General features: G+C 38.3%; 2 protein-coding genes across 2 annotated transcripts; both read left to right on the top strand.

Annotated features, from left to right (window-relative positions):
- The first annotated feature begins 402 nt into the window (after positions 1–402).
- LOC144629904 (microfibril-associated glycoprotein 4-like) lies at positions 403–5,822 on the top strand. The gene is made up of 4 exons (XM_078488151.1): positions 403–826; positions 3,109–3,223; positions 3,420–3,834; positions 4,683–5,822. The coding sequence occupies exons 1-4, from the start codon at positions 485–487 to the stop codon at positions 4,915–4,917; spliced, it is 1,107 nt and encodes a 368-aa protein (XP_078344277.1). The 5' UTR covers positions 403–484; the 3' UTR covers positions 4,918–5,822.
- Positions 5,823–9,493: 3,671 nt separating this feature from the next.
- On the top strand, positions 9,494–11,676 carry LOC144630515 (uncharacterized). Its single transcript, XM_078488866.1, has 2 exons — positions 9,494–9,545; positions 10,381–11,676. The coding sequence occupies exons 1-2, from the start codon at positions 9,498–9,500 to the stop codon at positions 11,512–11,514; spliced, it is 1,182 nt and encodes a 393-aa protein (XP_078344992.1). The 5' UTR covers positions 9,494–9,497; the 3' UTR covers positions 11,515–11,676.
- The last annotated feature ends 2,035 nt before the right edge of the window (positions 11,677–13,711 follow it).

Raw genomic sequence — 13,711 nt, 5'->3', positions numbered from 1 at the left:
CATGCTCGTGGCAAAAACATATCATTAAAATTAAACAATGGCAAACTGTGAAAGATGATAAGCGTGCTTTGGAGTTTAAATTTCATTTTATTTTTTTTTATTATTTTATTACGATTTGCTACATTAAGCCAACCCTGGAAGGAAATTTTATAAGTGAATACAGTAAAATATTATAAAATAGAAACAAAATAAAATAAAACATTTGAAATTGAAAACAAGTGACAGCCTATAACCAGTCTACAACAAGCTATTTGCAAACTTATCTTGAGACGACCCGTCATGGTTAACTAAACTTGAATCGACATTCGATATATATAACATATAACATAACAAAACTTATATATGACATATATAAGTTTTGTTATTTAGTGCTACTGCCTAACACTTCCTGTACACCTGCTATTTTAGCCCTTATTCCACCTAACTTGACACATAGTCACATTTCGCACTTATCTAAAACATTTCTCTGTGAAGAAGACCGAACATGCATGTGTGGATACTTACTCTTGTCTGTGCGACTGTATACGGCATAAGCCGTATTTCAGAGCCAGATTTACAAGCTGTCAACTTTGCAAGCGCAATGCCAGGCCATAAGCTTAATGGAAGCATGATAAAAGAAATAGCAGTAGATTCGGAGAGCTCTTGTCAGTTTGAGTGCGTCCTCGAGGAGAAATGTTTCTCTTACAACTTTGGACCCATAAATGTCACCAATATCACAGAGAAAAATGCCAAGACAGGATACTTGTGCCAACTTAGCAACTCTGATCGATTTTCTGGCTTTGTGAACTTCACAGAGGATAAAGACTACATTTACAGAGGACTACAGGTATAGAAATGAAATTTTAGCAGTATTATTTATTACCTTGTATTATTCTCAATTCCTTAGTTAACCAGAAGTTTTGTACCTCCCTTATATTTGTGTTCTGCAATCTTCTACTAATATCGCAAATTGGTAAAACTCCGAATTAGTTTTGACTTAGCGAAACAAGACGCAATCTTTTCAAAGCCTCTTACAGCAGTACGGAACAGTCTGTCGCGAATTTGTTTTGTTTTGGCTTGCGTTTTTGTACCTAAGCCGATTCATAAAGCGTGAAAAAAAAATTTTTTTTGGCTTTTAAAATTATCACTAATGTGAACTTTTAATATGCGTTTTATTGAGCCGAGGTACTTCAAAAATTTAATAATAAATACCTTCGATGGTTTTCATTGGGAAAAAAATACACGCTGTTGCAAACTGGAAACCTTGACAAACTACCGGTATATAGCACTAGAAGAATGTTTTATAAAATGCAAAACTGGACAAAGTTTTACATGTAAATGACTTTTTTTATTTTTAAGCGAGCGAACCTGACTGATACTTCAAAACGACCAAAGGTTATTCAGCAATTTTTCTAGTGCTTTAACTGAAAGCGAAATAACTGCGCAATGTCATCAAAATCGTCAACTTCTAAATTTCAAAGTATCCCGATTTAATTTTGATATTTTTTCTCATTATCCAAGAAACATTTTGAGCAAATTTCACGGAATTACGGAAAATCTACCTAATCGTTTTAATAGAGAATATTCGTTAAGAAAAACAAGTCACTTTTCTTGGCTAGCATAAAGTTTCGCAAACATTTTACGCCACCCGTGAAAATGTGTCAACGCCCTAGCCTTATAACATCAGCCAATGAAATGCAAGAAATGCTGCGTACGTCAGTATAAATTTAATGCCATAGATCAGTCGCGTTCTTTTCTCAGAGTGCTATTGAATTTCACTGATGAAAAATAAGTTGCACAAGGACTAGTTCTGATAAATGAAAACTGTAGAGAAAACAACAAATTGCGAATGTTATAAGATACTTTTAGTTAACTCTTGTGAGAAAGAAATAAAATCTTGAGAAAGAGAAAAGAGGATCGAGATCGCTTTTGAAATAAAATTTGAATGCAAATTTATTTTCATTGTGTAGCTCCAGGCGTAGTCAATCGATAAACCGATAATCGATAACAATCAATAGCACTCGATACCACTCGATAGGAATCGATAAAGAAAAAAAGTTGTGAGTTCGATTGACATCGGAAGTCGATAAGGATTGGTTTATCGATTATTATTGATTGTTACCGATTTTTATCGGAAGTTATTTATGTCAATTCCTACATGTTAAACATGGACACAATATTGTTTTACGGGTCTATTGAGTCCTTCAATCGTGGATATGTAATGCAAATATTGCTAAGCTTGTACTATAAAAAGAACAAGAACAATATTGATCTCCAGCGCGATTCAATATTAGAAGAAGTTGCGACCAAAGTAGCGGTGCGCAACCCTCTAGTCTCGCTATAACAACATCATAAATACATGGTATGAAGCAAAAAGATGGAATTGTTCGGGAGGGCTACAATGTCCGTGCATATATAGGATCGAGTTGAACTTTCACCAACGCAAGAACGTCATATTATGGAGATGCAATCGACAGCGCTCTGAGTGCTACCTGGGTTGAATAGACTAGTTAAAATATTTTAAAAACCCCAAACCACGAGAATCTTGATGAACATTCTGCTTGGACCCCAGGCTCGACTTCGGCAGGACTAGATGCTGAATTAATAAAATGTTTTACCATTTGAACGCCGGTCTCATATTGTTTTACTAAATAGTAACGCCATCTTTAGAATATGTTTCAAACGAATACACCTTCAGAGGCTCCTTGGGATTAGTGATTGTTATCGATTACTGTCGATTGCTATCGATTATTATCGATTTTCTCAATCGATAACAATCGATAATAATTTTTTTCTGTGAGTTCGATTGTTATCGATTACCGATTTCAATCGATATCAATCACCGATTGATATCGATAGATATCGATTGTATCGATTGATTTCCGATATCGATTTCTATCGATTGACTACGCCTGGTGTAGCTGCGTTGCTGTAGGACTGAAACACAGCTCTTTTATCAAAATACTACTAGTATCGGGTATATCACTCCAGAAGAGACAAAATTAGGAAGAAAATCAAGAAGGTTTTATCTTTAGATAGTAAGTCAATTCCTTGAGAGCTTTTCTTGGCCGACCAAAGCATCTCAGCCATTGCAGCAAAACTGACATAACATTCTTATTTTTTAAACAGAGCTCCTGTGTGACTAACATCTCTCCTTGCGGCGACAAAGAAATCTGCATTCCCAACTACCAAGATGACAGCGTACAATGCAAGTGTAACGATGGATATACTGGAAAACCTTGCAGTAAGTACAATCATTTGCTTAGCCTTCTTCGCAGCCGTTGTTTGAGCTCGTCACGCAACGGGGCTCGTCACGCAGTCGTTGGTGGGGGAGGGAGCGTTGCGTGACAAGCCCAAACGGGTAGGAAGGAGACTATCATTTGCTGAACAGGAATACATTTTGAAATTATTTCATAACTGAATTTTTTCTCAACTAACAGAGCCCATGAAAAGCTGTGCTCAACTCCTTCAAGATGGTTTCACATCCAGTGGTGTGTACACCATTAATCCAGATGGCGGCAAATCAATACAAGTGTTGTGTGACATGACCACGGACGGTGGAGGTTGGACCGTTTTTCAGAAGCGTTTGGACGGCTCTGTTGACTTCTATCTCGATTGGGAGTCCTACAAAAACGGGTTTGGAGACCTGATTGGCGAGTTCTGGCTTGGAAACGACAATCTTCACCGTTTGACTGCCGCTGATGCCGTCATGCTGAGGGTTGACCTGGAAGACTTTGATGGAAACATCACATATGCTGAGTACACGACTTTTAAGGTGGCAGACGAGGGAGATAAGTACCGGATTTTGATTGGAGGATACAATGGTACGGCTGGCGACTCGATGATATGGTTAAAGTAAGCAACTCAAAGGCAACGCTAACGCTAAATTAACATTATTTTATAGTGGCTTTGAAATCAGTTGTAAAGTTCCCGCATATTATCAGTGGTTCTGTGGTCCGCATCTTGCTGAATAATGAGAAAATATAAATACATCTTGTTAACCAAGCCCGTGGGTCCTCGGTCGGAATCCCGATTTTTTTATCCTTTTCGCTTTCCGCTTATATCTATATCTTTTTTTCAGTCGTGTAATAAATCTCTTATTAACTAAGCTTGCTCGGGATTGCACGGGAAGAAGTTGTCCCCAGGTCTTTTCTGTACGGACCTCTCTGCGCTCGGTCCCGAGTGGCGGGCGACAGGAGGGCGGGAGAAAAGGGGCGGGATGCGTGAGAAGAGAGGGCGGGAAGCGGGATTTCTCAGGCGGCGGGAACCGGGAGAAGCAAGTAAAATGTTGCAACATTTCGTCATATTTTGCAATAGATATGGGACAAAGAGGAGGGAACCACTACGGTAAGGGGCGGGAAGTGGGAGAAAAATGTACCGGAAGCGGGAAGTTCAGACCCCCTGTCCCCCTCTGCTCATGACCTTGGGCCTATATTCTTCCAGTACGACCCTCGCGCTTGGTTAATAAGATGTATGTACTCAGCAGCTGCAGTTTCTTATCAGTTGTCTTATCTGTCTGTCTGTCTGTCTGTCTGACTTATCTGTCTGTCTGTCTGTTTGTCTTATCTGTCTGTCTGTCTGTCTGATTTCCGTATATAGTGCCTGGTTTGGTGTCGCTTTATTCCGTATTTAACACCGTAACTTATGTTCTCATGAAACAGAAAGGAAATAAACTTTTGCTACATTTCTTACTTTCCTGCTAGTGTTACAGCGCAGTTTTCTACGAAAGATAACGACAATGACCTGTGGGGTGGCAGCAGCTGTGCTCAGGCGTATAAGGGAGCCTGGTGGTACACGGCTTGTCACACTGCTAATCTCAACGGACTCTATCTTAATGGATCAGATTCATTATATGCCAAAGGAGTCAACTGGTATTCGTTTAGAGGTTACCACTATTCACTAAAACGCGCCGAGATGAAAGTGAAAACCAAACTCTAAGTTCTTTGGACCTCGTTAGTCCAACTGATGAAGGAAAATCAAAACATTCGACAAGAGAACACTTGCTTAGTAACGATGTTAGCTGGGCCGTAACCAGACCTTTGCCATAGACGAGGCAAGATCTTGCTAGGGGGCTCAGGGGGCATGCCCTCCAGAAAATTTTGAAATCTAGAAGCTCTGAAACTCTTTTAGAGACACTTTTCATGAGGTATTTCTTGAGAAAAATCAATCTTGTTCAAATGCGGATTATTTTCCCAACAAAACATATTTTGTTTTTAATTTTGGGTAAAAATCTAGACGATGCAAGTGCCTCGTCTTGCCTGTTGCTAGTTACGGCCCTGATGTTAGTATGTAATATTTATAACTGTGGTTAAGTATATTTCACTTCTAATCTACATTATTCAGTATATTATTTTAAAGTAACCACGACGCGATGGGATTTGCTATGGTTTCCCTTCTTTACGTTATGTGATTGGTTCAAAATACTCGAGCTCGCGCCACCTGCACAGCCAATCAGATTTTAAACCAAGGCTAGCTCCGTACTCTGGTAGCCTGTGCAGAGGCGTAACCAGATCTTTGCCATATAGACGAGGCGAGAGCTTGCTAGGGGTTCTGGGGGCATGCCCACCAGAAAATTTTGAAATCTAGAAGCTCGGAAACTCTTTCTTCAACATTTTTTATAAGGTATTTCTTGAGAAAGGTGTGTGCAATTGCGTGGAGAAATAGGAGACGGCCGAACCCATGCTACATGGCTAGAGACCCATGGTGAAGGTACTCGAAAAAAATTCATGAAGGAATGAATGTTTATTTCCCATGAAGTGATTTAAGCACATGGCAATGTATACCAATATAATTACTTGGGATGAAGACTATAGAAACCCTCACGGGCTTTAACAAAGTAGTCCCCCTTTCCTTTAAAATCTCAATTTGTATCAGTCAGGTAGTAAGATTACAGTAGTAAGATCCGTATACATGTACAATATTAATATCACTGTAATTAAGTAATTTCTTTTTTTTAACTGAGCTATATATCATATGGGGAGGCTCCGCTCTGAGGTCAAAACCATTACCTTTTAATATACAATTTTCTACCGACGAGGTAACCCTTTCGTATACCTTCAATAGGAAAATGGTACCGCTTTCACATACCTACAGAGTATATACTACATAACTAGTCTCATTTACTTGAAGACCCTTGAATATATCGACTGTTCGGTGGGTCTGTTCGAGAAAATTATAAAGGTTATTTTAAATATAACTGAATGACAGTTTTCAGTTACGCTTTTGTATACTCTAAATCGTGAAATCCCTACCCTTTATGCCTACCCGTATAGTCCAGTATCTTTCTAGGCATGTAGAGTGAAATTAACAAATGATCTCGGTCATCTCGCAAACATTGAAACTTTTATGTGACTGGCTTGACCGGCGTGACTCGTGCATGGCTTAGGTCTCACTACGCTGTTTTGCACATGCAAAAACCAGTTCTAAGAATGCCAAACCGAGAAACGGGAAGCGAACTTCTTTGAGAAAGTCTCGTTACGCAGATTACCTAATAGGAGAGTTTGCAACATAGACAAGAAGTATACATCGGAGTTTTCTTTGATTTTTGTAGGCTATACCTTTTCCTTTAAAAAGGGTGATGAAATTGACGCTCTGTGAAGCCCTAACCAGTGGGGCGTTTAACCATGTAAACTGTAAATTAAATATAGTGGGCAATTTGACGAACAATTTTCGGAAAAGACAAATGCACAGGGGGGATGGGTGCTTTTTGATTTAACTGATATTTTATAAGTAAAATTATCGGCTGATTAAACCGTATTTAGGCTTGAAGAAAGAGAATTCAAATTAAGAAGGTTCAGCATTGTACATACGAAACCAAAATACACATGCATAATACCAAAAACCCAAGAGAAAATTTCATATCTTTTAGAGCTTAATTTTAACTAAACAAATCAGGTAAAGTGTTTATTTGCACTATATACATATATTGGATTGCAATCGTAACACAAATCGCGTGGCAAAAGTCACCGTTGCTTTTTTAACTTTATTTCCTTCTCACAAAAAAAGTAATTGTATTGTAAGTAATGCATTGTGCATTGTATTGTAGTGTTAGTAGTTGTGTTGCAATAAAAAAATTAAAATAATTAATACGCACGGTTACACAAGTTAGCCTAAAGGGCACTTCGATTTTTTTTGATTGAAAGTAATAAAAACATTAGCACTGCATGTGGAAGTGACTTGGGTGTTGATAAACCACGTACTCCGTAATAGCCCCTCCCCAGCAGACTCCATCTCTACTCTTCCAAGATGGTAGCCAATGCCAGCCAGTCCAAAAAAAAAAAAACACTACAGTCGAACCCCTATTAAGCAGCCACCCCCTGTTAAACGGCCAGTTGTCAAAATTCTGAAAGCATTGCTACACTGTCCACAGCCTCTCTATTCGCGCCATTCCCTTACAAGCGCGAGTATAAATAAAAGCCCAGTATTTCATTTCGGCCCAGTTCGCGTAAGAATCCTTCGCTTCTGTTACCTGATGTGTTGTAATAGCGAATGTTCAGACTCCGTTCTGGCCGCTGTCTGTCAAGCTTAAGCACTTCTTAGTCCCAAGTCCGGCACTATCTGTGTCATATTTACCTCACAAACCTCTCGTTTGTGCAGCGCTTTTTCCTCGGTTCCCTCAAAAATTGCGCACTCGTTTCTTTAAGTTTCGATTAAGTTTGCTCTATGGGAGGCGCGGTGGCCTAATGTTAGAGCGCCGGACTCCGGATCCAGCGGTCCGAGTTCGAGCCCCGGCCGGGGTCACTTGTGTTGTGTTCTTGGGCAAGACACTTTACTCTCATAGTGCCTCTCTCCACCCAGGTGTAAAAATGGGTACCGGCGACATAATGCCGGATTCTTATTTATACTCATGCTTGTAAGGGACTGGCGAGAATAGTATATATATAATCTTGATATATAATAAGAGATGGAGATATGCCCCCCCCCCCGCGCCCAGAAGTTTGCGCATTACATGGCCCATAACCAGATGACCCGAGACATTGCCAATACTCAAAGACAAGGCCCAAAACTCAAACCAGAAAAATCCTATCCAGCTACCCATGACTCAAGACGAAAGGCTAGCAAGCCACCAACCAATCTTGCTGACAAGGCCTTAGCCGGGTTTCAGGAGCAAAAAGTTCGCTATCACAGGGCTAACGCCAAGCACTTTTCCACACAGACAAATCGTACAGCAACTGAGGCCAGATATACTGAAAATCCATGATAAATGCAAATGGTGATCTTTATTTTCTTTAAAATCTAAGTAGCATAATTTCGGTGACAGAGAGCATAATTTTCAGAAAGTAGCATAATTTTGGCATAATTTCTAAAAAATATGAGCACTGCTAAAAGCATAATATGCTTTTATTTCGGGCACAATCTACCAAAGCCTAATTAGACACTCTTTCAGTCTGTCATGGGAAGAAAGTAAACAAAAATGGCGCGGGACAGGACACGCAATTATCTAAGCAAATTAAACAGATAACAGGGCAGAAAAATCGAAACATGTGTAAAATTCAGTGAACTAAACTGTCAAGAAAACCCAAAAGGAATATCCCAAAGCAGAACATGTTAAAACAAAGGGTGGCGAAATAACAATGACAAGAAAATTAGGTTAGAGCTGTTTTCACTTGAGTGTCGAAAGTAAATTGCGTTTGCTTTGGTTTTGCATTACTACGCTTAGTGATTGGCTTAAAAATCTCGCGCCACTTTCTCAGCCAATCAGGAGTAAAACCAAAACCAATCGTGACTCACTCGCGCACGTTTTCCCGCGCTTCGTGCCAGCTACATGTATTTGCTTCGAGTTTTGATTGGTTCACTGGATTGTCTGTGTCCTTTGTGATTGGCCAGAGTAATTACTTTGGTTTTGGTTTTACGACACTCAATTGAAAACTGCTCTAGAAATATGACACCAAATTAGATGCAAATGACATAAAATAGTACGCTAGTATCATGCACAAAGTGCCCCATTACAGTCCTTTTAAAAGTACTCGATCTAGTGATGGCAAATAAAATTGAAAACCAGTAAGTACCTTATTGTTACTTATTTTCGCTGGAACTTAATTTCGCGAAAATGGAACGAGAATATTTCGCGAGACTTAATTTTCGCGATTTGGCCAAAAATACGTAATTAACCAAAAAAATACAATAAAAACGTTTAAAATAAATTTTCGCGGTTCTTTAATTTGGCGATTTTTTAAAAGTCGCGAAAATCGCGAAAATTAAGTCCCGCGAAAATATGTAAATATGTAGCTAAATAAGGTCGCAAGTCGACTTCACTGATCACTGTATACAAATTACCGTTCGTTACGATTTTGATATGTCACGTTACCAGTTTTTTTATAAGTAACTCGAGTAAGAAAGTAGAAAAGCTTGTTTGAACTGTTCTTTATTCGCTTTTTAAAGTGTTCTGCTTTCGAGAAACTCTTCCTGATCCGTCGTTCATGAGTTACAAGTCCACCCCGAGTTCCAACCGTTGAATTTGTTGGAAGTTCTCGCGAAAAGACTGGGCTCCAGTGCTTCATCTCTTTCTAAGTTGGTTAATGTTCGAAGTACTTTCAGCTCATTTATTTGCTGTTTTTCCTCTGAAGGTAAGAAAAAATGACACGAGGTTATTTTTAATAGCTGGGAGAGTATGGAGGTCACTTTTGAGTCCAGTTGCAGGACAAAACCGAAACCAAAATAAAAGCTACTTAGCTATGATATAGCTTCCATTTTGTTTTTCAGTTTCGTAATTTACGAAGTTAGGTTTTTAGGGCAAATATGATGTTACTAGCGTTTTTATAACAAATCATCGCTATCGCATCGCTTATGCTAGCAAAAATTGACAGAAAGTGTTTTTAATTTGTTTACATATAGGCTGTAAGAGTCTGGTGGAATTGTGGAATTTATTTAATAAAGTTAGGGGAGTGAGGGAAGAGATTTTAAATTTTCAGGACCTCAGAAACACTATTTATTAAATGGTGCACCATTTTGCATCTATACCGTGTATGGGTACATATAATTCATTCAGACCTCTCAAGTCTAATGATTTTGTCGTGAGACTCACGGTTTTCACTTCAATTTCACGATGAGAAACAGAAATCTCACGGTAAACAGAGTAACAAGTCATTTGATTAGCGCCTGGTTTAGGACTCTTTTAGTTATTTTTTTCCGTCAGTTGATCAATCTCCCGGTTTGTACTGAAATCTCCAGATTTTTTGACCTCAATCTCCAGATTTCCAGTGCTTTGAGGTTGAGAGGTCTGCTCATTTGATTGCCCCCTCCTTAAACACCATCCTTTTATGGCTGCTTCCATTCCAAATCGTACCACCTCCCCCCCCCCCCTTGTAACTGTTACTGATTTTCATTTTGTCCTAAATTCAATTAACTATTTCACAAAATTTATAACTTAAAGGTCATTTGCTTTCTTCTTGCTTTTTAAAGGTCTTAGGACATCGTGGCACCTACTGCTCATTACCTGAAGTACAGCGACTGTTAATAATTGATGATATGGAAGAGAAAAAAGTTTCCACAGATGAGAAAACATTCAAATGCAAGGAGTGTGGGAAGTGTTTTAGTTTGGCAAAGAATCTTAGACGACATGAGAAATTTCATACAGGAGAGAAGCCTTTTGAATGCAAGCAATGTGGCAAGTGTTTTAGTCATGTAGGAAATCTAAGGCAGCACAAGAGGTCGGGATTACATACTGGAAAGAGACCTTATAAATGCAAGCAATGTGGCAAGTGTTTTAGTCATTTAGGAAATCTAAAGCAACATGAGAGGTCAGGATTACATACTGGAAAGAGACCTTATAAATGCAAGCAATGTGGCAAGTGTTTTTATCGTAAAGGGCATTTAAAGCGGCATGCAAGGTCACATACTAAAGAAAAGCCTTATGAATGCAAGCAATGTGGCAAGTGTTTTTATGACAAAGGGTATTTACTGAAGGCACACGCAAGATCACATACTGGCGAGAAACCTTATGAATGCAAGCGATGTGGCAAGTGTTTTAGTCAGGCTGGAAATCTAAAGCAGCACAAGTGCTCGAGATTACATACTGCAAAGAAACCTTTATATGAATGCAAGCTATGTGGCAAGTGTTTTCCTTTGAAAGGAGATTTGAGGCAACACGTGAGATCACAAACGGGAGAGAAACCTTTTAAATGCAAGTATTGTGACAAGTATTTTAACTGCTCAGGGTATCTAAAGCAACACATGTGGGTGCACAAAGGAGAAAAGCCTCATAAATGCAAACAGTGTGGCAAGAGTTTTCTTGAGGCAGAAGATCTACAGCAACATGTGAGATTACATACTGGAGAAAAATCTTTTAAAAGGGAAAAGGGTTTCCTCCAGGCAGGAAATCTAAAGGAACATGGCTGTGCACATTTTGAATGCCATCTTTGTGGCAAGCAATTTAATTCTGCAACACAACTCAGGCAAGATGCAATGTTTCATGAAATAGAGAGGGCAGTAGTTGAATTTAATCAGGATGCGAAGCAACCAGTAAATAGCAAGGATGGTGAAAATTGCTTCAGCATCTCTGGACTTTTAAGTGATATTAAAGTCGAACACGAGTGAAGCCTTATCAATGCGCATGTCTTCTGAGTTGCGGCGATTGTTTCTGTGAAAAGATCACTCCGAGAAATCTGGCCATATGACTGTGTTACTTAGGAGTTGATCCTTCTGTACCCATTCATGTATACCCAAAGTAGGCCTATACATTCTGCAAAGAGAAAGTCATTAAACAAAACAGAGGTAACAGAGCTTGAATCGGATTTTGTATCAACACAAAAACAAAAAAGGCATTGTTGTTGTTGTTTATCAGTTACTAAAAAATAATTCTGTAAATTTTAGTTTGCCATTTTTGTTTGGAAAGAATGGTGTTTCATTCGAAATTCTCCCCCCTTCCCCCCCCCCCCAAAAAAAAAAGTCAGTGAAAAGCTGTAAAATGGTAAGAATGGAACAAAACATTTATTTTTCTGAGGAAACAGGACTAGAAATTTTCCAGAATTTTTTCCAGTGGCTTGAACCAAAAAGTTATTAGGCCGAGTGTTGGTCAGAGGCCTGGATTTGTATCAATTTCGAATTGGCCATGTTCAAAACGAGCAGGGGACTGGGTACGAATATTCAATATCGATTGAATTGAAAAATGAACCCTGTCATCTGAAAGAGCATCCAAAAATTTAGTTTATTTACAAAATTTGATTGTTATTGGTTTAAACGCATAGGTATGGTTCACTTTTAGAAATCGTTAAAATAAGAGAGCTTAGTATGGATTGGAGGGACCGCTGTCCCTCCAATCCATACTAAGCTCTCTTATTTTAACGATTTTTAAAAGAGTACCATGCCTTTGCGTTTAAACCAATACCGCTCAAATTTGGCTAAGTTACTAATTTGTGGGTGCTCTTTCAGATGACAGGCTCAATTTTTCAATTCAATCGATATTGAATATTTGTACCCAGTCCACTGCTCGTTTCGAACATGGCTAATTTCCTGTGTATAACTCCTTCACTCTGACAACTAGAGGGTCTGAGTTCAAATTCTCTGCCAACCGATCAGCTTCCTAGAAGTTGGGATTTTTTTTTAGCAAGATTATGCTTAATTTCTAATCGTATGTTTATCTGACTATCATTTGAGTGTCATAACTGAATATGGACAAAAACTTTTAATTGCTCTGGCTTTGTGCCACCTGCTCAGCAAATTAGATGTGAAACCAAAACTAATCATATATTTGCCCCAAGCTTTCATTGGTTTGTTGTGTTGTTTACCTTTGTTGTGAATGGTGATTATTGTTTATTTAGGTTTGGCTTCACTCAACACTCAAATTCATGAAAGTGCTCAATTGCATGAAGTTGTATTATTGACCACTGAAAATAACATTTGCATTGTAAATAAAACTGCTGGAGCGATCTGTGGTCATAGCTTAAAATATAAAAATGGTTTAAACAGATCTTAAAATATAAAAGGATATTCTAAATTTTCGATCGCCTTCTGTGGTCTTCTTCAGAGAATGATGGATTTTGCAAGGTTCGCAGAATTCTAATAAGTTGCATTGACGTTATTGTTCGTTGCCCCCCTGGGGAGCAACTAGCGATGCGTAAACCCTTGGGAAGGGCGCTCTTTCGTTTATAGTGTTTTTTTGTCGAGGAAAGACAGACAGACAGAAAGACAGACAGACAATGTACAATTTGCATTGTACATGTTTTACATTATTCTGAAGATTTGTTTATACTCATTTTTTAGCGAACTGGTGTAATCCAAGTGATATTTGCATTATGCATATGAAAGATATCAATAAAACGATACAAATTTTGTGTATTCATGATGGTCCTTTTAGGATTAAGTGACTTTGTTCAAAGAATTGCAGCTTATTTTGTCCCAATGTAAATGTGATTATAACTAAATTTGAAAGAAATAAATTCGCCCAGTAACATCGCATGATCTGAGAAGGAAAAGGTAGCAACTATTAGAAAATTTCAATAACTAAGTGGTAAAAATTAAATTTGTTTATCTTGTAAAACCATTCAATGGAAACAACTAATAAACTTACTTATTACTTATTACTACTTATATTTAACTGTAGCCGGTCCCTTATTGGTGATACTGGTAAGTGATAGTTACAGTATGAAAAACACGACTCGAAATGTTACATGTAATAAGTTAATGTTGTTGTTTCTGTCTCAACTGTGTCTTCTGTTAAACTGATAAAGGCAAATGCTCGAAATGTCAGCTTATTAAAATTCGCTTTAGCAATTTATTTGACTTTAAATGTATA

This window comes from Oculina patagonica, chromosome 11, assembly GCF_052425735.1.
Source record: "Oculina patagonica isolate OP01 chromosome 11, crgOcupat, whole genome shotgun sequence".
NCBI lineage: Eukaryota > Metazoa > Cnidaria > Anthozoa > Scleractinia > Oculinidae > Oculina > Oculina patagonica.
The sequence above is the reverse complement of the archived record's forward strand: the minus strand, read 5'-3'. Positions and strand labels throughout refer to the sequence as shown.